The sequence below is a fragment of the Fukomys damarensis genome, unplaced genomic scaffold (assembly GCF_012274545.1).
Source record: "Fukomys damarensis isolate Sample0158 unplaced genomic scaffold, DMR_v1.0_HiC HiC_scaffold_29, whole genome shotgun sequence".
Classification (NCBI taxonomy): Eukaryota; Metazoa; Chordata; class Mammalia; order Rodentia; family Bathyergidae; genus Fukomys; species Fukomys damarensis.
Window position 1 is genome coordinate 2,405,232 of NW_022900941.1, and position 25,153 is coordinate 2,430,384.

Genomic DNA, 25,153 nt, shown 5'->3' on the forward strand with positions numbered 1-25,153 from the left:
GCTGCCTCGGAGTAAAAAGGCCTGAGCCCGAAGCTCTGTCCCCCACAGCACTCATGAAATTGCCTCGTGCATCGTCCTCTCACCCCAACTTCTTCTTTGCCAGCATGCAGCATACAAGCTCTTCTTCCTCCCCGCCAGCCAGCCAGCCAGATGGCGGAGGCAGGCTAGGCCTTCTGTGTTCTTGATGCTTTGAGAAGTCAAGGGACTGCACAGACTTTTTCTCCCCGTACCCAGCTAGCCCAGTCATTTCGACGTGATGCGGCGTGCTTACATCTTAGTTAAACAGTTAAGAAGTAAAGAAGGCAAAGCTTGTGAAATGTACAGCATACATTCTTGGTACACACCTCATTATGATTCACCTGCTTGCTGCTTCTGTTCAGTTATTTCTAAGGCAAAAGATTTTCCTTTTCTGCCCTCTTCACTTCCGGTTTACCTAATTTCTCAATCTCAGGCAAGTTGAGTTTGGCAGACATGCTTACCAAAGAAGGAGAGTGAGATTCGAGAGCGAGTGGAATCCAGTTTGAGCAGCCAGTGCTGTCTTCAGTATTTTTCTTTCTTTTATTCTTTTTCTTTTTTACTTTTTGTGGTACTGGGGATTGAACTTGGGTCCTTGTACTTGCAAGGCAGGCGGCAGAACCGCTGAGCTAAATCCCTGGCCCTCTTCAGTTTTTTATTAAACACAATGCAACAACAAAACCTCCCTTCCTCTTTTGTACCCTCAGATACCGGTTGCAAAATAATTTCTTTGAAGAAAATATAAAAACATGGGAAAAGAAGAATCTCCTTAATAACCACCTGTAATTCTAGCCCTCTAGGAGGATCACAAGTTGGAGCCCAACTTGCCTGGTGGGGCGGGAGGAAGTTCAGGGGATGTAACTCAGTGCAAAGGCCCTGATTTGAATCTCTGAAACAGTACAAACACCCTACAAAACAAAAAATTCCTGTCTCCCTGCTTAGCATTGTTTCTGTTAACAGCTTGATGTCTAGACTTTTTGCCCTTTTCCTCCATAAGGGGCTATTGTCTTGACTTGTTTGGCTTTTGTGGTGATGTAACACACCTGAGGTTTTTAAAAATAAATAGTACTCAGACATTTTAATCACTATTAAATCATCTGTGGGATCATTATAATATCAATGTATTTCTTCAAGTACCTAAACCGTATTGTAATATATTTGTGTCCTATTCAAGAGCATTTGGAACTAAGCTGCCTTAGGGAAAACATCCTTGTAGACAAATCTTTTGGATATCCATTATTTCCGGCTGATAAACCCAGCCGGGCCTTGGGCTTACTGGGTTGGGTATGCACTTCTGGCTTTCCATACTCTGCCAAAGGCCTCTGCACTGTGGGACTTTTCCTTCCTGCTCCCAGGCGGGGCGCTGTGGAAGGAGCTAAGCCTCTGTGACCGCAGGGGTGCGCATCACTTCTGGTGCCTGGAGGCCGCTCCTTCTTCCCTCGGCCTTGTCTGACCTTTCGCATACCTCCCTTCTCACCTGCAACTTCCCCAGTCTGACTTCAGTCTGAGTTAGAGAGGGTGCTTTCTCAAAGGCTTTCACTCTTTGCTGCTGCTTAGGGTGTTCACTGCATGAAATATTCTGGAGAATCAGTGTGGCACTCAAGTTCTGAAGAATATCCATTTCTTTTAGTTTCATTCAGATTTTCATGTTTGATTTTTAGTAACTCAATTTCTTGTGGTTGTCTTAACCTATATGTGAATCAGGCATGGGTCTTTTTTCCATCCTGTACTTGAGTAAACCTACGTAGAAAGAGGTAACGCTTTTCCTACCTTCATGTCTAGGAGAGTGGTGTTGCCTAAACCTGGATTTAGGACTATATGGGCTGCCACAAAGTAGGAAAGCTGCAGTGAATGGTGAAATTGGATCTACTGATTAGGATAATTAGGAACAGGACAAAAAGCTTGTAAAGTTTTATTTATAGGGCTTCAGGAGTGCAGCTTGCAAGAGGCCTTGGTGGACCTACTGGATTAAGCTGTGCTTAATTCCAGGAGGGGACTTGTTTCTTTGCTTCCTGACATGGGCAGAGAACTTGCTGTGTCCAAAATGTCTTAAAAAGTTTTAAGTTGATTGAGCACTCTGATGAAAACATTTTGTAGGTTTCTCTAATTTGGTTTAAATTGCATTGAGTCCTGCTTTAATTGTATGTGACTGATTAGGTTTTTATCCTAACTTGTTTCCGACAGGGCATGGTGCTGATGTGAAATGTGTAGACTGGCATCCAACCAAAGGGTTAGTTGTTTCGGGAAGTAAAGATAGTCAACAGCCAATCAAGTTCTGGGATCCCAAGACTGGGCAGAGTCTTGCAACACTGTAAGTGGTAGGAACCTCACCTCGGTCCCTGAACAGAGGGAGCAGAAGTGGCCCATGTTCTTTTAACTTTTAGCTTTTCTCCTCTTCTACATATTTTTGAGAAAGTAGTTTAGGCAGCAGATAGATTTGGATCTAAATACGATTAAATATGATTTTGATTAAATATGATTTTTGTCTAAACTCCTAGTGACATAAAGCTTGACATTTGGTTTGGCTGCCACAGGGGGCAGCAGGGGGAAGAGGTGGTGGAGTATTGTCACCACTCTGTCGTACTGTCTGTCCTCATCGGAGCACACCTTTTGGCACAGTACAGAGTTCACGTCTGCGCCTCTCACCAGGTATAGCTCAGCCCTCTCCATCCTACTTCAACTATTTATCAAGAAGACTTCCCTCTATTTAGAGGCAGTTCTCAGTTTTTGTCTCATGTGCTTACTTAAAATGCAGCTGCATGATAGTTTTTCTTTGAATTACTTGTAAACACTTACAGTTACATGAATCAGTAACTCTTCTGCCTGAACTGCTGTATTCTGCCCCTCCTCATTGGGAACTGAACCCCTGCCACGTGAACTGGTTGAAATGATGCTGCCCTGGGCAGCTTCGCAGCCATAGCCACGTACAGTGCCTCGAGCCTGCTGTCCCATGGAGACTTCTACTGCACAGGCCTTGGGGTGTCACATTGTCTTTAGTTCAAATTCTTTGTGAGAGGAACGTCATTGACTTTATTTATTTATTTATTTAGTGGTACTGGGTTTTGAACCCAGGGAGCGTTGAGCTGCATTCCCAGGCACCAACCCCCCTTTTAAATTTTATTTTGGGATAGGATCTTGCTAAGTTCCTCGGGCAGGCCTTGAACTTGCTGTAATCTTCCTACTTCAGCCTCCCAAACTAGCTGGGATTATAGGCATATACCACTGTGTCAGGTGACTTTTAAAAGCTTAATGAGCTTTATTGACTGTTATTTCATGTCTTTCAAGTGCTTCCCTTGCTCTTCAGATGAAACTTTTCTGTCCACTTGAAGCTCTGTTGTTACTTCAGCTAGACAGTGAGATTGATGCTTAGGTAGTTGGTGTTATTCTGTTGACTTGTTTTCAAGTGTACTTTTAATTGTTGTCCCATAATGGTGCCTGCATTATTATTTCTGGGCCACATTTCTTGTTATCCTGATCCATGTAGTTTCAACAAAAATAGTATTATGTTAATTTATGCTTGTTTTGAATTCTGACAGTTTATTTTCTTGGTGCTTCATTTCTAGTCATGCTCATAAAAACACAGTCATGGAAGTAAAATTGAACCTCAATGGCAATTGGCTGCTCACAGCGTCACGTGACCATCTCTGTAAACTTTTTGACATCCGAAACCTGAAAGAAGAGCTTCAAGTTTTTCGAGGTCATAAGAAAGAAGCCACAGGTCAGTGGCTGTAATATGTCTGCTGTCCTGATGACTACTCACTATGAACAGTATTCTCAGAAGCAAATCATTTTCTTTGCCCATGCTCGTTTCACAGCTGTGGCCTGGCATCCTGTTCATGAAGGGCTGTTTGCCAGTGGAGGATCTGATGGTTCGTTGTTATTCTGGCATGTTGGGTATGTAACATTTACTATGTCAAGAAAGGCCATGGATGCAACTCATTCTGTGCAAGGAAGTAGTATGTAGTGCATGTGAGGTCTTGGGTTTGATCGCCAGCACACTGCAGAGAAGTAACACACACAAAATTATTTTTTCTGTGGCATAAAGAAGCGTTTTTAGACCAGGGATTTGGCTTAGTGGTTCCACCGCCTGCCTTGCAAGTACAAGGACTGGAGTTCGATCCCTAGTACCAAAAAAAAAGCATTTTTATTCTTCAGCAATCTGGACAGAGTACGGCAGGGGTGGCTCATCTTGGCTCTGTTGTGTTTGAGGCCTCTGCTAGAAAAAATTCAATGGTTAGGGCCTGGGAAGAGTCGAAGGCTAGGTTTTTCTGGGGATTGTGTACAAGAGCACCTTTGTGTGGCTTCTCCCAGTGGCGTATGCTTCTTCTGGCATGCTTATGGGGGCCCGTGCTGGGAACTTTTGGAGAAGGGCATTGCATGGAGACTCAGGTAGTGAGTGACCTGGCCTCTCTGGGTCACGCAGTGTGCCTTTGCCATGTTCTGTGGATACAGGTAAGTCCAGGAAACAGTACATTTCATGGGCATCTGAATGTGTACGAGCAGGACACAAATTTTGTATTTTTTCTGAGTTTTAGTGTTTTCTGTATCAGAATCTGCCTGCATACTTCATTTCTGTAAATTCATCTTGGAATAGAAAATGTAGCACCTCGGATTGTGGATGTGGAAGGCATTAAGGGAGAGTAAATAGTTTTGTCTTAAGAATTAAAAAAAAAGGCATTTTTTCTTCTTTCTTTTGCTAACTTGGAGGAAAATACTTCTTTATGCTCCTGCAGGGTTGAGAAGGAAGTTGGGGGGATGGAGATGGCCCACGAAGGGATGATCTGGAGTCTGGCTTGGCACCCACTTGGACACATCCTCTGCTCAGGCTCAAACGACCACACCAGGTCAGTTTCATAGTGAGAAATTGCAAGGACTTGTTATGGAATAGTGGGAAATGTGGTATGTGCTTCTAGACTGATGTGATAAATTGATGAATTGTATTACATCTTCCTTTAGAAACATTTTTGTAGTGTTTTACAAAAACTTAGGTTGCAATAAGAATACTGAATATTTAACATGGCTATTTGAATTTTGTATTGTCTTCTGATGTTAAGAAACAAAATCTTTGCACAGTTTACATTTTGAAAAGAAGAGCATTATAAAAACTTGTTTACCAACAGACTACTTAGTATTGTAAACTGCCCAGGAGAACATTGAAACTATGTTTTTTTCCTCTCATTACTTTTATTTTGACAGCAAATTCTGGACTCGAAACCGACCAGGTGATAAAATGCGAGATCGATATAATCTAAACCTATTACCTGGGATGTCTGAAGATGGAGTAGAATATGGTGAGGCTTGTACATTTCCCTTTTATGGAATGTTAGGTGTTAGGTACTGGGAAGGTTATACAAAACTAATTTAAATTTTGTAGTCTATTGATTTATAAATTATCAAAGATATGATCCATTTTTATAAAGTATTGTTCTTTTTTTTTTAATTGAGTTTATTGGTACAATCTAGGTATGCAGTACAGTTACATTCATTATTGGGATCCTGTATCTTTACATAATAGGTCTTGATTCTCATTTTTTCCCCTTGTCCCTGCCCTCCCTTCACCCCCTCCTCCCCTCCCCATTTACAAACACTTTATTTCCATTTTTTCAGTTTCTCATATTTTTTTCCTCTCTCTTATTACCTTTCCCCCACCCTTACCACTTCCCTACACCTTTAGCCCTTTACTTCCTATTTCGCATTATTAATTATCTCATTAGGATCCTATGTACTATAAAGTATTGATCTTATTGACCACTACTTTTCCTAAAATCTTCATTAACAATGAGTACATTATTATTTGTAGATGACCTTGAACCTAATAGCCTGGCGGTGATTCCAGGGATGGGGATACCAGAACAGCTAAAACTAGCTATGGAACAAGAGCAGATGGGTAAGAGAAGTCAGACGTGTCTAATTTCATTTTTATACAATTTTTGTCAACCTTTTTTTTTTACTTTCACAATAAATTATGTTGAAATACCAGTATGATTTGGGTTGAGAAGTGTTAATGAAAGTTAAAAATCTATTCTTCCAAAAAATCTTTTTAATGACGTGACCAACTTTTTTCACTGAAGGGGCTAACTACTTCTCTTTATGGCTTTAGGGAAAGATGAATCAAATGAGATTGAAATGACAATACCTGGTTTAGACTGGGGAATGGAGGAGGTGATGCAAAAAGATCAGAAAAAAGTACCTCAGAAAAAAGTTCCTTATGCTAAGCCTATTCCCGCCCAGTTCCAGCAGGTGAGTGGTGTGTGCACTGTGCTTGGTTATGCACCGGTGTCCTCTCAGATCACATGTCTGTTGGAGATGCTTGTATGCCGTGGACTCTTCTGGAACCTTCCACGTACTCGCGTTTTTTGGCATAGTTTCCCTCTGTTGCCTTGCAGTTACACTGAGTTTGCCACGAATCTTCTTGGTATCTTCTGTGCTCACCTGCTTATTATCCTCTCCAGGTGTGAGCAGAAAGAGAAGAAAGGCATGGAGCAGGGGATGTTGACTCTCTTTCTGTTGTCTGTCTGCCTTCTGCTTTAATTGTCTCCTCGACACAATGTGCCTTTTGTGGAGGCTGACAAGACCTGCCTACCTCTTTCCTCCCCTCCCTTCCCGCTTCACTGTCTTGCACTGAGCTACGTCCCTCTCCCTTTTTAAAGAAATGTTTATTTTCAGACAGGATTGGAAATTGCCTGGGCTGCTGCCTCAAACTCAGTCCTCCTGCCTTAGCCGCTTGAGTAGCTAGGATTAAAGGCATGCACTATGACAGTAGTAGATTTTGAGGTGGGGGTTCTCACTGTTTTGTCGAGCTGGTTTCAAATTTCTGGGTTCAGTCTTCCTGCCTCAGCTTCCTGGGTGCTGAAACTGCAGATTTTGTGCCACTCATTTCCAGCAAGGTATTGCATTCTTCATAACATGAAGTATCTTTGAGTTTTTATCATGCAGAAATTTCCACCCAGTAATGCGCCTGCCTCAGTCCATTTTCATGTCATTATGAGTTGCCATTCAGCAAGTTGGACTGAGCACATGAGATCGTGCGATGGTTTTCTCATCCTGTCGTTTTCTTTCTCTTGTGGTATATTTTAATATTCTCTTTTTTTTGTAAGGCCTGGATGCAAAACAAAGTCCCAATTCCTGCTCCAAATGAGGTGCTGAATGACAGAAAAGAGGACATTAAGTTGGAAGAAAAGAAAAAAACCCAAGCAGAAATTGAACAAGAAATGGCCACATTGCAGTACACAAACCCACAGCTTCTGGAGGTGTGTGGAGCTCTTGGAAGGGGTGGTGGGGCGGGGTGCAAGGTGATCTCAGGTAGTGGTGATAACATTTTTATCGTACTCTTTGGGAAGAGGGATAGGGCTCTCAGGTAGGTCTGTTGATCACCTGTACATCCCTGTGTTAGGTTCTGGGAGAATCCTACTTCTTACAGTTTTACAACCAGATCAGTGGAGCAGTGTATGTACCTAATATACATTCTTAGTGGAAGAGCCAAAGCCACTGTGGTTTTAATTTTGATTCATGTATTTATCCATAGGTAGAATAATGTTTCTGTTAGCTGATTGAGTAGCTGGCTTCTTTCTGTTTTTCCCATTTATGACAGCTACCAAGAATGACAAAATACTGAAATGATTGGGCTTTTCCCACACAATATATAAACAACCCTAACTCATTTTCCCTGTACCTAAAGGACACTGTCTCAAGGGAGTCTGGCAGCATTATGACGGTCAGGAGCACCCTTAGGATGTTTGTGTGATGAGTGGACCATAGTTAATTTTAAGCCTTTATTAAGAGGGTGGGCTGTTAGTATATTTATTTGCAGACTTCGCTGATGAAATACGTGATAGCACTATTGTTGTCTTTGAAGGCTCCAGTTTATTTATTTAGCAAGCTTTTCTTCTTTCATTGCAGCAACTTAAAATTGAAAGACTTGCGCAGAAACAGGCTGAGCAGATTCAGCCTCCTTCCTCATCGGGCACCCCTCTCCTTGGACCTCAGCCCTTTCCAGGACAAGGTCCAATGTCTCAGCTTCCTCAAGGTTTTCAACAACCCCATCCATCTCAGCAGATGCCAATGAATATGGCTCAGATGGGGCCTCCTGGTCCACAGGGACAGTTCAGACCTCCTGGGCCTCAGGGACAAATGGGACCACAAGGTCCTCCACTGCATCAGGGAAGTGGGGGGCCACAAGGATTCATGGGACCACAAGGGCCACAGGGCCCACCTCAGGGGCTGCCACGGCCTCAAGACTTGCATGGGCCCCAAGGAATGCAGAGGCATCCTGGACCTCATGGTCCTTTGGGACCTCAAGGGCCACCTGGACCACAAGGTAGTTCTGGTCCTCAAGGTCATATGGGTCCTCAGGGTCCACCTGGCCCACAGGGTCATATAGGCCCCCAGGGCCCTCCTGGTCCTCAGAGCCACTTGGGCCCACAGGGGCCTCCTGGAACTCAAGGTATGCAGGGACCACCTGGTCCCAGAGGAATGCAAGGACCTCCTCATCCTCATGGGATCCAAGGTGGGCCAGGCTCTCAAGGGATCCAAGGTCCTGTGTCTCAGGGACCTCTGATGGGATTGAATCCAAGAGGCATGCAGGGACCTCCAGGTCCCCGGGAGAATCAGGGTCCTGCTCCCCAAGGGATGATGATGGGCCACCCACCTCAAGAAATGAGAGGACCTCACCCTCCAAGTGGACTGCTGGGACATGGCCCTCAGGAAATGCGTGGTCCTCAGGAGATGCGAGGCATGCAGGGGCCTCCGCCCCAGGGATCAATGCTGGGCCCTCCCCAGGAACTGCGAGGGCCTCCAGGCTCACAAGGTCAGCAGGGGCCGCCCCAGGGATCTTTGGGACCTCCACCCCAGGGAACCATGCAAGGCCCCCCTGGACCTCAGGGACAGCAGAACCCGGCAAGAGGGCCACATCCATCTCAAGGGCCAATACCATTCCAGCAGCAGAAAACACCTCTGCTAGGTGACGGGCCCCGGGCCCCCTTCAATCAGGTATTTATTTCCAATTTGTAGGCATTAACACATCGGGCAGATACACTTTGCACTGAAAGGGAGTAACAGCTGGGTATAACCGTTTTTTGAGTGGTGATGATGATGTAAGATAGTGTCTTGGCTGAAGATCTCAGTGTTAATTTTTTTTTTTCTTTTGTTTTTTTTTGAGACAACGTCTCACTATGTAATTGAGACTGACCTGGAACTCACTATGTAGCCCAGGCTGGTCTCTGAACTCACAGCATCCGAGTGCTGGGATTACAGGCGTGTACCACCACGCCCAGCTTTCAGTGTTAATGTTTACTTAGAGGTTCTTCCAGAAAGCAATTAAATTCAGTTCATATTTGTCCCAGAGTTCCAAGAGAGCTGTGGCCCAGAGGTGGGGACGTGATGTATAGTGAGTGCCTCAGGCTGTTTTGCCCCCATATCTGGGCCCTTGACTTTGTGGCCCAGTGTCTCATGCCCTGTCAGCAACCAACCCACCTCTGACTTGTCTGTCAGCTTTACCTTTTTTTTTGTATGGGGGATCGAACTCAGGCCCTTGGGCTTGCGAAGCAGGAAGCAAATCCAGCCTGCCCAGTCAGCTTTACTTTCAAAGTTGGTGTGACAGGATATTTAGCCTATAAGCTTAGACTGTTAACCTCATAATATTCATTTCAATGAATGCTTTTCAAGACTTTTGACTCCCAAAATTGAGCATTCCAAAATGGTGACCCTTTTGCAGGAAGGAATTTTTTGTTTTGTTTTGTTTTGTTCTAGTACTGGGGATCAAACTCAGGACCTTGCACTTGTGAGGCAAGTGTGGCACCACTGAGCTAAATCCTCCGTCCAGGAGGGAGTAGTTTTGTAGAGATTTTCTAGGAGCTGCTTTGAGGACTCTAGTTTTATTACTCCTTCAATGAGTTTGAGAAATAGTGTGAGGAGAGTCTGGAATATTATAGTTTGAATTGTAAAAAGACTTCATGAACACGAAGGGATTGAACACTGTTTGGCTGTGTTACACACTGTGTTTCTGAAGTTCTTACTCTGGAAGAGCACTCTTGGGCTATGAACACCTAGATTTTTCCCCCGAACTCAGTTGTGGGCCAGAAGTGAGTGAGAGAGCAAAGGGCAGCTCCCTGCGTTGTCGCTGAAAGACACTCAGTTATCTGTGAGAAGGGCTGTTACAGGTCTGTATGTAGACAGCAGTCTGTTCTGATTTTTTCAAATACCACTGAGAATCTGAGTCTGATAATAATTGTCAGAATTACTGGACTAAAAGAACTCGGTAAATAAGTAAAGTGTGTAGTATTCTTCAATAGGTCTTCCAGAACCTAAAAAATATCCCAGCAAAGAAAAAAAAATTTTTTTTTTTTGTGGTAGTGGGGATCGAAATCAGGACCTTGCACTTGCGAGGCAGGTGGCACAGCAGCACCACTGAGCTAAATCCCTGGCCCTAGCAAAGAACAATTTGATGGCATTTGAGTTTCCGATTTTTTACTAGGCACTTTTCAGAATATAGGATAAAAGGATTAAAATCTGGGCTGCCCTCCTAAATTGCCCTACAGTGTGCCCTACAGGGTTACATATTTTACTTATGTGTATGGGTAATATTTATTTGCTGTATTGTTTTCCTGGCCTGATGGTGGTGAATTAACAGTTTCCATTTAGGAGGGTAAAAAAATAATGAATTCATGTAACTGAAATCATGAACATGTCAGGTTCAAGAGGACACGCCTGTCTCTGGCATTTCGGTAATATTGTCCATTGTCCATACGGTAACAGCTTTTATACATGAAAAATGTAATGATTCTCAATTTTTAGTTGACCTGGAGAAGTTGACAGAATGAGTCTGAAGATTGAACACTACAGATATTTCCAATCTCAGGAGTTGCCTTTGCTCTTATTTCTTAGATGCCGAAATCTGACTTTCTTGCTTTTGACTAGGCCAATTATTTATTCATTAACTTATTTTTAGTTTAATTTTTTAAATTTTATTTTTATTAGTACACCTGTGCAGTACCTAATGATTACATTCACCATGGGGAGTTGGTGTATGTACATGACACATTTTAAATCTTTTCTAGGCCAATTATTTAAACCAGCTTTTTATATTGGCTTAATACTAGTGATCAATTTTCACTTAAAGTAGCCATATGAAAGATCCGTCTGTCTATCTATTTCTGGGGGTTGAACTCAGAACCTTGTGCTTGCAAGACAGGTGTGGTGCCACTGAGCAAAATTCCCAGCCCCTAAAAGATATAGATAAGGGCTGTCCCATCCTGAGCTGAAAGGAACAGGTGAGAAATGATAAGGAAATTACTGGCCCTGGACTACAGATGTACGTGTAATAAATACCTCCTTGTGTGGCTAGTTTGGGACCTGGAAGCAATTTTGTTGCTGTTTTTTTTGTTTTTGTTTTTTGGTACTGGGGATCGAACTCGGGTCCTTGCACTTGCAAGGCAGGTGGCGGGGGCAGGTGGCGGAACCACTGAGCTAAATCCCCGGCCCTGTTTTGTTTTTTGTTTCTGGTACTGGGGTCAAACTCAGGACCTTGTGTTTGTGAGGCAGACTTGGCACCACTGAGCTAAATCCCTGGCTCCTGTAGCTTGTGTTTTTGAAACTGCTATTCTCATAGTTAATTTAGACACTACAGTAAATGTCTTTTTCATAAAAAGGAATGATATATTTATTTGTATATTTGGTTGTCAAGAGACCTGACCCAAAGTCACTGGATAGTGTGGCAAGTCAGAATATAGACCTAGCTAGGTAAAAACACATATCAGGATGGGGGCAAGCTGGGGTCCTGAGCCCTGAGGTGATGGGGTGGTAGCAGCAGGTTTGCGTCAGACAGTAGCTGTAGGACCTGAGTGAGTCCAGCCTGGCGAGTGGGTGGCAGAGCGAGTGTGCACAGCAGGTTGCTGACGAAGGGGCCTGGGATGGCGATGGAACTGTGCTGTGACTTCCGACTTTCCAGTGAAGTTCTTGCTTTGAGTAAAACCTGTTAGGTTTAAAATGCAAGTGCTTCCTTTTACTCTGGCAAGAAAAGTATCCTTTTCTCCATTTTAGGGACACTTTGCTATAATGTTACTAAGACTAGTGCTGACGGCTTTAGGACAACCTAACATTTTTGTCTTGTTACATTATAATATAGTTATTATTCATGAATCACAAGCTGTGATTTCGGCTCCCCTCTCTGAATTTATCTTTTTCAGGAAGGTCAGAGTGCAGGCCCCCCGCCCCTGATTCCAGGCCTGGGGCAGCAGGGAGCACAAGGCCGAATTCCCCCCCTAAATCCTGGACAAGGACCCGGCCCCAACAAAGGTAAGAATCTGCTCTGCTGGATGAGAGCGCGTACCCTCCCACTGCTGTGTGCATTGTACCGTCTGTCCGCAGAACCCTAGGGAAACGAGGGCACAGTCACCCCAGTGAGCCCTTCGTGCTGCACCGTTTTGTAGACATGTTTAGGTGACTGTCAGGGACCCAAGCTCCTCCCACCTGGTGCTGGCAGCGATGCCACCCAGCCAGACCTTGCCGGCCTTAGCTCTGTGCTCATGGGGTCAGTTGCAACAGCTGGGCCGTTACTGCTTACGTGTTTTTTTCACGGTAAAAATCAGGATTTCAACTATTTTGGATTTTACTCTGTTGTCCCCCAAAATTGTGTCATATGTCAAATTCTTTAGGGCTTACATGTTCTGCACCATTTGAAAAGAAAGAATGTGAAGAGGTGAGAATCGTCCGCGTTTGAGTAGTGGGGCTATTTGGAAGTCAAATCATTAATCCTGAGACTTGAAAGGGAGCCAGGCAGAGCACCGGAGACTGTGGGTGGGCTGCCGCGTGGAGCTCTGGTGTGCCATGGGCAGAGCTGAGTAGGAGGAGTGTGGGTCGGCACCACTGGACCGGAGTGGTGGACAGAGGACGCAAGAGTGTAGGTGAAGAGGAATTAGAAGATGGAGTATTACAGCCACACACTGCTTCCTGGGGAGGAGAGGTCACGGATCAGGTCATCGGGACTGGGGATTGTATTTCACGGAACTGAACTTTGATGTTTGTTTGGCTAAACCCATAGTACTCTGTGGTACATGTTAGGTCCCTCTCCTCATTTTATCTGATGAAGAAAAGTCCTCGTCAGCATGGACAGCCCTGAGACTTTGGAATTTCCAAGCTCTCTCGAGTTCGTGTGAGATAATAGTAGGAAAGGGGTGAGGTCAAGGAATCAGAGAGCGCTTATTTCTGTCCACGCGTGGAAGTAGTGGCAGAGGATACGCAGAAGGGAGGTGGCCTGCAAGGATATGAAGAGAGCACCAAGAACCTTCTGTGAGCTTTGGGAACCCTGAGGAAGAGTCTGTGACCCAGCAAGGGCTGCCATTAACCACCTGAGAGCTGCCTCTCTTCCTCTCCCTCCGTCCTGTCTGCCTCCACGCGTTACCTCTCCTCCTTGCTTCCCTCCCCTCTCCCTCAGGAAGGGAGCAGAAACTCACATCCAGGCCCCATGGCCTTCCCGTGATAGGCTTCTCCAGGAGCATCTGCTTTGTCAGTGTGCTGAGGACCAGGAGGGAAAGCATTCTGAGGGAGAGTGGGTTCTGAAACACACAGATGCAAGCTGCTCTTGCAGGCCTCTTGGAAGCCATGGTAAAAGTCAGCTTTGTTTCCTCTAGGTGACTCCCGCGGCCCTCCCAACCATCACCTTGGCCCGATGTCAGAGAGGCGACATGAGCAGAGCAGCGGCCCTGAGCATGGGCCCGAGAGGGGCCCTTTCCGGGGTGGCCAGGACTGTAGGGGTCCCCCTGACAGGCGGGGCCCTCATCCAGACTTTCCCGATGACTTCAACAGACCAGATGACTTCCACCCTGACAAGCGCTTTGGCCACCGGTTACGTGAATTTGAAGGACGAGGGGGACCTTTGCCACAAGAAGAGAAGTGGAGGCGAGGAGGCCCCGGACCTCCATTTCCTCCCGATCCCAGGGAATTCAGTGAGGCGGACGCCCGGGGTGCTGCCCGTGGCCCTCCAGGGGCGTGGGAAGGCCGCAGACCTGGAGATGAACGATTTCCCCGGGACTCTGAGGACCCACGTTTCCGAGGGCGCAGAGAGGAAAGGTGGGAAGTGTGCTGGGTGGCTCCGTTGTGTGCTCTCCTTAAAGGCCTCTTTCCTGTCTGCTGGGGTAGGGCGAGTCCTACACTGATTAGTGGTCCTATCTACTCTAGGCTTTACATTGAGTCTTCGAACAAAGTTATACTTTATGTGTTTTGCTTTTTGGTTCTTTTAAAGAGGTGGTGAGGATATCTTGGATAGGATTAGAAATTTCCAGCCTCACCTTGATTAAATGATGAAATATGAGCAAGATGTCTAGAAGTAAAAGACTTGTGAAATAGAGTTTGTGTGTTATTACCTAAAGAAAAGTCAAATTGAACTGGAAATCTTGTTAAATTTCGATCAAGCTGGAACTTTTACTTTGCTTGGGGGGGGGGCATAAAAAGAACAGAAGAAATATGGAGGAAAAAAACAGGAATTGTTGTAATGTTTCATTTTGAGATAGGTTCTCACTATGCATTTTAGGCTGATCTTGAACTCACCATGTATCCCAGGCCGGCCTCAAAACTCACAGATCCTCCTGCCTCAGCCTTCCCAGTGCTGGGATTACAGTTGTACATCACCACGCCTGTCATCTTGAGTGACAGTTAGTAATTAATGATGATGATAACTTACTCTGTGCCAGGTGCTGTCACATCATTTGGTTGGTACCAAGAAAAATGTGTGACCTAGAGGTGAACTGTCATTGTCCTCTGGATAAAGATCAGACGCTGAACTGCACCTTGACTCTCTCAATCAGAGTGTTAGTTCAAGAGTGAGGCTTTAGGCCCGAGTCCAGACTGCCCCTCGGGTGTTTGTTCCCTTCTCCTCTAACATTCCCCGTTACTGTTGCTAGTGGGTGGTAGAGAAGAGCAGTACAGGGTTGGCTGTCTCCACCCTTAGGGATGTATTAGAACAGAATGGCTGATACTGTGGCCAGGGAGGATGCACTGGCGAGAACTAAGAGAACTGGCTTTTGGGGGTTACATCAGTCAGCTTTCTTATTGCTGGGATGAAATGTGTGACCTCTCAAGTTAAGGGGGAGAGGTTTATTTTGGCGTATGGTTTCTGAGGCTGAGTCCATGGTAATTTGGTCCCACAGCAGAAAGGTCATGGTGGAGGAAAGCTGCTCACCTCACGGTGGCCAGGAAGTAGAGCAGGTCGGAAAGAGCCTGCCATGTGAGGAAAGGGCCAGGGATACGATCTAGTCCCCAGGGCCTCATCTCTGTGACCCACTTCCTTCGTCTAGGCGGCCCCACCTCCGAATTCCCCATTCCGGTATGAACTTCTTAGTGGGGGTAGCCCACTGATGAGGTTAGTGCTGGCACAGTCCAGCCATCCCTCCAGGGAGTCTCTTAGTTCAGTCTAGTTGATGAGCAAGATCCACTGGCATGGGAGATTAAAAAAAAGACCCAAGGGTTCCCTGTTTTCTTAAGGGCAGGTCATAATGCTATCCAAATATTGTCTTCCAAATGGCACAAGAACCTGGCATCTGCATAACTTCTATGGATATCTTGAATCTCTTCATCTTGTGCACAGTTTCACATTTTGTTGTGTTACAGTTTGTATCAGTGACATACCACAGCCTTAACTTGGGCACCACTATTAATACACCTTCTAAGAGACTGAGCCCTCTCCAGTTCCTCCCCACTTAACAGGCCCTTTCCTGGACAGTTACTAAGTGTCTACAGAGTGCTGCCACTGCCGCTCTAGGTCCTGAGGAGACAATAAGAATGCTGTTCTTCAGTGGCTCTATGCACACCCCTGGTTCCCAGTCCGCACGCGTACTCTTCCTTGGTCAGGAGTATTCTCATTATCTCTGGCTCGCTCTGGTCAGAGCGCCCCCCTCGCCCCTGCACTGAGCCGTGCTTGATGTTAAGTAATGTGGTTGACTGTTGGTATTGGAGGTGCACTGATTTCAGGATCTCCACACATACCAAAATCCTTAGATGCCCAAGTCCCTTGTAAACACTGGTGTAGTATTTGCATATAACTTAACAACTTTCCACCATAGATTTTAGTCATCTTTAGATGATTTATAATACTTAATGACAAGGAAAAAAAATCTGCATGCTCAGTACACGCACAATTAATTTTTTAAAAAATTTCCTTTTTCTTTTTCTTTTTGGTACCGGGGTTCAAACTCAGGAGCTTGCACGTGCAAGGCAGGCGTTTCCAAGGGCTACATCCCTAGCCCCAAAAACCATTTTCAGTACATGATTGGGTGACTTTGCAGCCGTGGATATGGAGGGGAGGCTGTGTTTATTTCTTTATTGCCTGTATCTCTGCAGGGCATGTCAACTTCTTGTCTCCTCAGGACCTAGAGCGGCAGTGGCAGCACTCTGTAGACACTCAGTAACTGTCCAGGAAAGGGCCTGTTAAGTGGGGAGGAACTGGAGAGGGCTCAGTCTCTTAGAAGGTGTATTAATAGTCTGCTTGGGCTACTGTACCAAAATAGCACAGATGGAGGCTGGAAGTCCTAGATTGAGGTCCGGCGGGGTTGGTTTCTGGCTTCCTGGATTGCAGCCTTCTCTCTGTGTCTTCGCATTGGAAGGGTGGGAAGTGAGAGAGTGCTCTCTTGTGCCTCTTAGAAGGGTCCTAATCCCATCATTAGAGTCTTCCTGCATGGTTTCATACAGCCCTAATTGCCTCCAAGGCCCTTACCTCCAAATACCGTCCCAGTCAGGATCGCAGCTTCAGGAGTGAAGGGAGGAGGACATAAACAACCCATAACGAGAGGTACTTTCTGTAAAGAAAATGAGGCTCTCTGCATCCCTTTGTACCTAGGGCAGTGATACAGTGATGCTTGAACTGAAGAGGGGTCCTGCTGTGCTTCCTGCTGAGCTCGTCCTGGCTCTCCTCTTTCCCCCTCTTGGCCAGTCCCACCCTGCCCTGGCTCATTACTTCAGCTAGTGTCCTGAGCACACCCACCTTGTTCACAGGAAGCGTGATTCAGTCAGGTCACCTCAGGACCAGGAAGATTATTAAAAGTAGACCTAACACTGGACACAGAGGCTCATGCCTGTAATGCCAGGTACTCAGGAGGTGAGGCAGGAGGATCCCAAGTTTGGAGCCAACCTGGGCAACTTAGCTCTCGTCTTGAAGTTGAAAAGGGCTGGGAATGTAGCGCAGTGTAGAACGTTTACCTAGAACACCTAGGAAGGCCCTGGGATTTCTTTCACAGCAGAGTGCCCCATGACAACTGGAGGAATGGTGGAATTAAAAGATCGCCTCCGGGACAGATGTAGGTCGAGGTCAGCAGTGTGTGCTGAGACCTTGAGGAAAGGATGGTGGCGGGGTAGGGTCACCCACAGATTGCTTATCAACTGCAAAGGAGGAAATGTACCTTTACATCCGTGATAAGGAGACAGACTGGCCTCCTGAGGAGGACGAGGCTGCAGTCCTAAAATGCCGAAGTGTTTACTTTGGAAACAGTTGGGTAAATTTAAAAACATCTGGATGTTCCCTTCATAATGTCCAGATCATGCAAGACAAAATCTATTGTGCAGGAGGGGGGACTTTTCTTGATTGAAGGAGGCAAAAGAGACGGGGCTGCTTGGTAACACAGGGAGTCTTGACTGAATTCAACTGAAAGACAACCCACTCTACGGGATGTGAGGGAGACGGCGAAATCACAATTGACCCGGGCATGAAGCCTTACATGTTGCTGAGGATGGCCTCATGTTTATCTGGGACACAGTCCTTGCTCTTTGAAGGGATGTGTTGAAGCATTCACTGGTGAGGGAGGCGTCATGTTTGTGATCTTTTAGATCATTTAAAAAATGGTTTCAAGTAGATGGACAGAGGAAAGGCAAAGCGCATGTGGTGCGTGGAGGTGGATTGTGCTGTTCTGTCGGCTTACCTGCAGGTGTAGAAACCGCAGCGCAAGGCTGCAGGGAGGTGTGGCAGCCTGGTGGCCGTCCCTGGTGTGTGTTCGCACCTTTGCTGCTTGTAGGCCCCTCCCTTGCTTCCCCACAGGCCTCCTCAGAACCGTCCTGCCTCAGCAGTGCTCCCAGCCAGCTTAGCCTTCCTGGTCCCAAGTACCGGAGGAAGGGAAGTGGTCGCCAGCCAGCACGCCAGGGCCACGGAGAAGGAGGCTGTGGGCGGGGGTGTGCAGCACAACCCCAAACAAGTCCAGTGCAAGATCTGTGCCTCCTTTTTCCTGACTATATAAACACTAGCGGTGATCATAAAATTAAAGTATTAGAAAGCAATAACAAAGAGGCTGGATTGAGTATCAAGCCTGGCTCAGTTCAAAGCACAACCTGTCCTTCCTGCATGTCCCTAAACGTGAATTTAGCTCTCTGGGCCTCAGTGTACTCATCATGGGAATACCAGCTACAGATAGTAGTGGTAAGGAGGAGATGGAGCAAAAATTTTATATGGAGGGCCAGGGATTTAGTTCAGTGGTGCCGCTGCCTGCCTTGTAAGCACAAGGTCCTGAGTTTGATCCCTGGTACCAAAAAATAAAGAAAAAGAAATATATATATGTATGGAGAGCATGATGTTAAGCACTTAAAAATGTTCACTGCTATCATTCCTCAAAGCTGAGAAGCAACTTAAAATAACTCCACATTTCTGTATGTTTCCTTCTTGTCTGTTTTGGCCTCTGATATTAAGACTGTGAAGTGGGTACTTTAAAAAATAGGTAGGTAGCTTTTAGGGCTGGGGATTTAGCTCAGCGGTTCGGTGGCCTGCCTTGCAAGCGCAAGGACCCGAGTTCAATCCCTGGTACCCCCCCCAAAAAAAATAGGTAGCTTTTTATTTTGCTTTACTCTTCACGGACATTGTGTCATCGTTTCTCTTGTCATGTTTTCTTGACACCAAGAGATACAGATGTCCCAGGGAGTGGACACTGATCTCTTTTCTTTTGTAGCTTCAGAAGAGGAGCCCCGCCGAGGCACGAGGGCCGTGCTCCCCCCAGAGGAAGGGACGGCTTTCCTGGTCCTGAAGACTTTGGCCCAGAGGAGAGTTTCGATGCTTCTGATGAAGCAGCCCGAGGTCGTGATCTCAGAGGTCGGGGTCGGGGCACCCCCAGAGGTGAGCAGTGCTGAGGTTTCCTGGTCTGGGGGGAGCGGGTGGCCGTGAGCAAGCCGAGCAGTCTGTCAGTCTGTTCGCTCTCCTGTGCAGGAGGAAGGAAGGGTTTACTTCCCACGCCGGATGAATTCCCTCGCTTTGAAGGAGGTCGGAAGCCAGACTCCTGGGATGGAAACCGTGAGCCAGGTAAGGAAGGAGAAGCACTTAGTGTCTGGGGCAGAGACGGATTTACCAAGTGGAGTCCCAGGAGCTCGAAGGACCTGTCTTTTCCAACTTGTATTTCCACAGAGGTTGGGGTGTCTTTCTGTCTTTTTGCCGTAGCATCTGACCTCAGTAGATGAAATACAGAATACAGAATCTTTTTCTCTTAAGCCAGTCAGGAAAAGGATTTCTTTTACCTAAGAAAATATCACTCTTTTCACTAAATTGTCGTTTTTAGAAAACAGATTAAAATTTTATTCGTCTCAATTGCTGGTACCATAATATTAGTAAATGTAAATTTCTTTTTCTTTTTTCCTCCACGCCCTTTAATACTCAAGCGGCTGAGGCAAAAAGCAAAAACAAAACTTCGTTTTTGTACAAGGCAGAGAATTTGGATGTTATCTTTATGGGGCATAATTTCTCCAGTTTTTCTTCTGCACTAACATTTCATCAGTACACCTGTCTATACAGGCTGATTGAACAATGTCATAAAGGCAGGCAGAAGTTGGTAAAAATACCCGACTTACCAAGGAGTAAGAATCATTTACTGCCTGCGCACTAGGCACACTGCATTAGCATGTACTTACTTTCCATAAATTACGAATGCAGTTCTAGTTACCTGTTCATAGACTAACATCACTACCTCCAGGAAGGCCTGTTTCGATGTTCTTTAAGTACTAAGTGTGGAACCGAGCGATGAATCTTTGCCCAGAGTAGCATTCAGTGTGCTCTAATACATAGTAGATATAAATTTTATCAGTGGAATCTCTCTGAGGTCCTCAGCAGTTTTAAGAGTTTAAGGATGTCTGAGATCTCCTTCTCTGGGCTAAACCTGCCTCCTCTTACTCTAGGCGGGACGTTCATTTCTAACCTTGGCCTCTTAACCTCCACAGTATGACTTATATACACCTGGCCTGTTGAGCAGATGTTTTCTGCTTGCGTGAACTGTGCGTCTCAGATTGCGCCATCTTCTCAGCGGTGCTTTGCTGTGCCGACTTTATCAGACCGTTAGCCTCACGGGTCTGTGGTTCTCACTTCAGGGCCAGGTCATGAGCACTTCCGCGATGCTCCTCGTCCTGATCACCCGCCTCATGACGGTCATTCCCCAGCCAGCAGGGAGCGCTGTTCTTCTCTCCAGGGCATGGACATGGCCTCTCTGCCACCCCGAAAGCGCCCCTGGCATGATGGGCCGGGCACTTCTGAGCACAGAGAGATGGAGGCCCCTGGGGGCCCTTCCGAGGACCGAGGAGGCAAAGGTACGAGCACACCTCCTGTGTGGGCACAGGAGGTTCAGAAGCTGCAGGAAGCCTCGCCTGTCTATAGCATGTGTCCATTAAGGAACTTGGGTCCTGTTCTCTGTGCTGCCCGCCAGGTCGAAGGCTGTGTACACGCAGTATGCTTCTGAGTGTGGTGTGAATGTGCTTCGTGTGGGTGCATACCCCAGCTGGATGGAGCCAGCACCCAGTGGGTGCAGGTCCAGCCCTACAGTCTCCAGCCGCTTCAGGAGTCTCAGGGTTTCCACTCCACCTTTCTGCAAAGGGGCCACAGCCCTCTGCCAGGCTTGCTTTCTGGAGATTCCTGATCTGATTGGCAGTTGTGCCTTTCGCTAATGGCCACTCAGAGCCCTTGAGGGTATCCTCAGTGGAGAAGCATTGTCCTCACCCGGTGTTGCTTTTTTCACCATGGGCTGAAGGAACATTGCTTTGCTCAAAGTCATAACCCTTTGGGGAACATAGTCTGCCACGGGCATTTCTGGGGAAACAGTAGGTTATCTCTGCAACTTGAAGCTCTTGGTCTTTATTTTATTAAAGGTAGCCCTGACTTTCAACTAGCAGGTGTTGCAGCCACTGAATGTGGCTTCAGGTCTGCCCTTGTGTTGGCTGGGCAGTGGCACGTGCTATGGCTTAGGACTCCTGGCACGGCATCTCCCGTGTGTCTCACTTGTGTTCTGCCTGTGTTTATTTGCCCCATGTTTGCAGTCCCTCTCTTGCCCATGCTGCCTTTTGGTTCTTTTCAGTCTCAGAGCAAAACTCTCAGAAACTATTCATGAATCCCCAGTCTAGACCGGGAATTATTGCCAAATCTGATACGAGTCTGTTGTGAAATCTGTTTTGTTTCAGGGCGAGGGGGCCCAGGACCATCCCAGAGAGTGCCAAAATCTGGGCGTTCCAGCTCCTTGGACGGAGACCACCACGATGGATACCACAGAGATGAACCTTTTGGGGGCCCTCCGGGCAGTGGCACCACTTCTCGAGGGGGCCGGAGTGGCAGTAACTGGGGTAGAGGGAGTAACATGAACTCTGGTCCACCAAGACGAGGCACTTCAAGGGGTGGTGGACGGGGTCGGTAGAAGTGGGGCTGAGTACCTTTTAGCCTCTCTGGACAGTATTTAAGAACTTCTTGTGGACTTTCCAAGCAAACACAAGGAAGTGTACACCACTGTAGCTCTAAAATCCTCTGGGGCAGCTGCGTTCCAGAAGCCCCTAAGGATGGATGTCTTCAAGTTGAAGAGACTGCCGCCAGCTGCCTTGAGTAGCTGGCCTCGTTTTGTCCTATCCTCCTTGCCCGACTCCTGTGTTGTTTTGTGAAGATACAAGCTGGAATCTTTTTTTTTTTTTAAGTGTCATGAGACATGGAGCACCTAAGTTCATGTCTAATTGGAAATTTGTTTCTATATGTACAGTTTGTCAGAGAAAAAACATTAAGTTGTTTTTGTATGAATACAGAATGTGATTTATGCAAGAATTAACAGAAACCATCTAGTCCTGAACTGCTTGCCTTAAAACCCTTGGTTTCCAATGCATCTGATCTGCTGATGGTGTATGCAAATGTTGGTGATTCTTATAAGACTCAATGGGAACCACTAAATTATGTGCGCTAAGGTTACTCAAAAACTTTCAACAATATTCATCTAGCCCTTTAGTTACCCTACTTGTTATAGAGTGAAGAGTACTTAAAAACTGTTGTAATGGAGTTTGAAATTAGTATCAAAGCTTCAGATGCACTCTGGCAGTCAGCAAAATTAACTACTGAAAAAATCTTTTTGGTTGTCCAGCTACGGGCTCTCTTAGGAGCCATCTCTTTAGATATGAATTGTCTTGTGTTCTTTTTCTTTTTTTTTTTTGTACCGGGGATTGAACTCAGGTCCTTGTGCTTGTAAGGCAGGCAGCAGAACCACTGAGCTAAATCCCTGGCCTCTTGAATTGTCTTGTTTTGATAAGGAGAGGAAGTTGGTGTAAACTTGAAGTTAACTACACATGCCCTTTTGATAACTCATTTCACACCCCAGGATGAAAAAGAATGGAGCAAAACATGTGTTTTGCAAAACATCTCTCCCTCTTTCATAAAATAGCAGTGTTTAAAGAAGATAGTTCCAACTTAGTAAGCCAGAAAATTTTTCATGGTACATTCCTTATTTTAAATAAATGTAACATTTGGTTCAGTTTGGACAGTTAAAAAACTGTTTTGAGACACCCCTTTCTATGGTGACCCTTTTGTTTTTATAAGAAAGCTTTTATTATTAAAAAGGCAGTGATGCTGGAGATTTACCTCAGTGGTGCTGCCCCTACTTTGCAAGAGCAAGGTCCTGAGTTTGATCCCCCGCAACACAAACAACAAAAAAGGCAGTGCTGGGGCCACCGAGCATTTCATTACAACACCATCTTCTTCGGGTTGGCACTGGAGGTTTATCTGGCACGTTTAGTGGTGCTGAAGTCTCAGTGATTGCTTAGACAAAGGATATTGGCATAGTTGTCTAGTGCACAGAAACCTCTTAAGTGGTATTACAGGGAGAAATGAGTTTGTTTTTGTGGAGTGAAATGGTCAGCCACGCACAATCGTTTTATTAGAACCTAAAGATTCCAACTAAATAAACTGTATTTTACTTTGAAATGTAAAAGCCACATACTAGCATCCTATCATAAACCCTATTAGGATCAGGGTTGCTTTAGAATATCTGGATATTCTTCCCTTGTCCTCCACTGGTATAAAAGAGAAATTACAATCAAATTCAAGAAGCTAAAAAAGGAGCTGGAGAAGAAACCCTTATAGAGCTATCAGGTTACTTTCCTTTATGTGTAAAAAAAAATTTTTTTTTGGTATCGGGATCAAACTCAGGACCTTGCACTTGCAAGGCAGACGGCAGAACCACTGAGCTAAATCCCTGGCCCTAGAAAAATTTTTATTAACATTTTAGACTTAAAAATACGGTACCTCAAAAAGCAGACAATCATCATATTTTAAGAATTTATTTACAGAAAATAAAAATATTAAATACTTAGAATATATATGGCATTTAAAAACTGACAAAATACAAGATGTTCTTTGAATATTATAAAGCTAATTTTTTTTAACCTATAAAAAAGATTTTCAATGAACTGAGAAAGTTCTGGAAAAGTGAATTTTTGAAATCTTGAGTTAAACAGAATAGCTTCAACACAAAAATGTGTCAAAACATTTAAAAACCTATAGCCATTTAAATTGTAGAGAAACTTAGAACTACAACAAAAATATGAGTAGGGGACTGGAATGAGCAGCAATGGATGACAAAGTAATCCCTCCTGAACACCTGCATTTATCCGAGGTAGGTGATTCCCGAAGCGAGGTGGGTGCTGACCACTTCAGCGTCAATCCTTGGGCAGGGCTTCCGGCACTGAACAAGACTCGGGAACATACGTGCACTTTGGGGCTGAGGAAGAAGCTGTACTCTCTCACTTGCCTGTTAGGGCGGGCAACACCGGGATTCAGTTGGCGAAACAAGTACATTCCAACTGCAAAAGCCAATGCCAAAGTGGATCTCAACCTTGGCTGAACATGGAATCATCTGAGGAGCTTTAAAAACATGCACAAGAGGGTCGGGGATTTAGCACAGTGGTGCCTCGAAGTGCAACGTCCTGAGTTCGATCCCCGATCCTTCACCCAAAGTAATAATTGGCAATGAGCTATACTGTCGCTTAAAAACATACGGAAGCCCGGTCCCACCCCTAGAGATACTGATGAAATCTGCGGTGTGGCTCTTCAAGAACTCTCTTCTCAAGTATGAGAACCGCTGGCGCAGAATCTTAAAATCTTAACTACATTTTACTTTCCAGCACTAATTACTGACGAGACATGAAGTTTTTCTGGACTCATCAGAACATTGCACTTATATCTTCTGGCAATAAATTAAGGTTGGGAAGAAAACGAAATACAATGATTACATATAAAACACTGCATCAGGATCGGACTACAGCTGCATAAAAACAGGTATTAGGAACGACGAGAACTGCAGAAATTCATCAATTTCCATCAAATGCAGAAATTATGGACAGTTATCTCTACCCTGTTTTCTGCAGCTCCCTCTCCAAGCCTTGACGTATTTTACTAGGCTTCCTGAGCAGAAAATTTCTCTTTTGGCCCATTATTTTTCTTGTCCAATACAGGATTAATTTTCCACGTAAGGCACCATATTTCTTTCACTGAAGAGGAAAACGAGGTAAATCATCTTCGTTTTAAAAATCCAGTAGCTAAGCTGGTGTTTGACTTTCTGTTAGATTCATTTCCACTGAAGAGTAAGAAAAAATAATTCCCAAATCTTAACAGCCAAGCCCAAAGAGCAGTTGTAGTTTAGCTACATCAACCGCTGGCTGTTTACAAAGTAACACAGAGCAAGCCTGAGAAGAATCACGAAGCAGCTAACCAACCACAATCGGTGCTGAAGCCTTTTCAAATAGCGGTTTCAGAAATGCTGTCCAGGCAGCCGCCAAGTCTGGTCACTGCTTCCCAGGTACAGCACACAAGGCCGAAATGGACGAGCTCCCGAAGCGCGGCGGCTCCTCTCCGCGGCGGCTCGTCCCGGGGCTCACACCGGGAGCGCGGCGGCCA

The 25,153-nt window shown here is 45.6% G+C and overlaps 1 protein-coding gene across 2 annotated transcripts in view; it reads left to right on the forward strand.

Annotated features, from left to right (window-relative positions):
• The window catches only part of Wdr33 (WD repeat domain 33), a 96,926-nt gene extending 74,089 nt beyond the window's left edge, over positions 1-22,837 (forward strand). The window contains exons 8-22 of one of the 2 annotated variants that reach the window (XM_010637643.3): positions 2,200-2,326; positions 3,579-3,733; positions 3,831-3,909; positions 4,749-4,859; positions 5,212-5,306; positions 5,816-5,902; positions 6,116-6,255; positions 7,113-7,265; positions 7,915-9,003; positions 12,198-12,306; positions 13,641-14,079; positions 18,930-19,093; positions 19,184-19,276; positions 20,332-20,547; positions 21,412-22,837. In XM_010637643.3, the coding sequence (XP_010635945.1) occupies positions 2,200-2,326; positions 3,579-3,733; positions 3,831-3,909; positions 4,749-4,859; positions 5,212-5,306; positions 5,816-5,902; positions 6,116-6,255; positions 7,113-7,265; positions 7,915-9,003; positions 12,198-12,306; positions 13,641-14,079; positions 18,930-19,093; positions 19,184-19,276; positions 20,332-20,547; positions 21,412-21,641 (3,287 nt within the window). In that variant the 3' untranslated portion in view covers positions 21,642-22,837. The remainder of the gene's footprint in view (positions 1-2,199; positions 2,327-3,578; positions 3,734-3,830; positions 3,910-4,748; positions 4,860-5,211; positions 5,307-5,815; positions 5,903-6,115; positions 6,256-7,112; positions 7,266-7,914; positions 9,004-12,197; positions 12,307-13,640; positions 14,080-18,929; positions 19,094-19,183; positions 19,277-20,331; positions 20,548-21,411) is intronic. The other variant, XM_010637645.3, reaches the window with a different exon arrangement.
• The last annotated feature ends 2,316 nt before the right edge of the window (positions 22,838-25,153 follow it).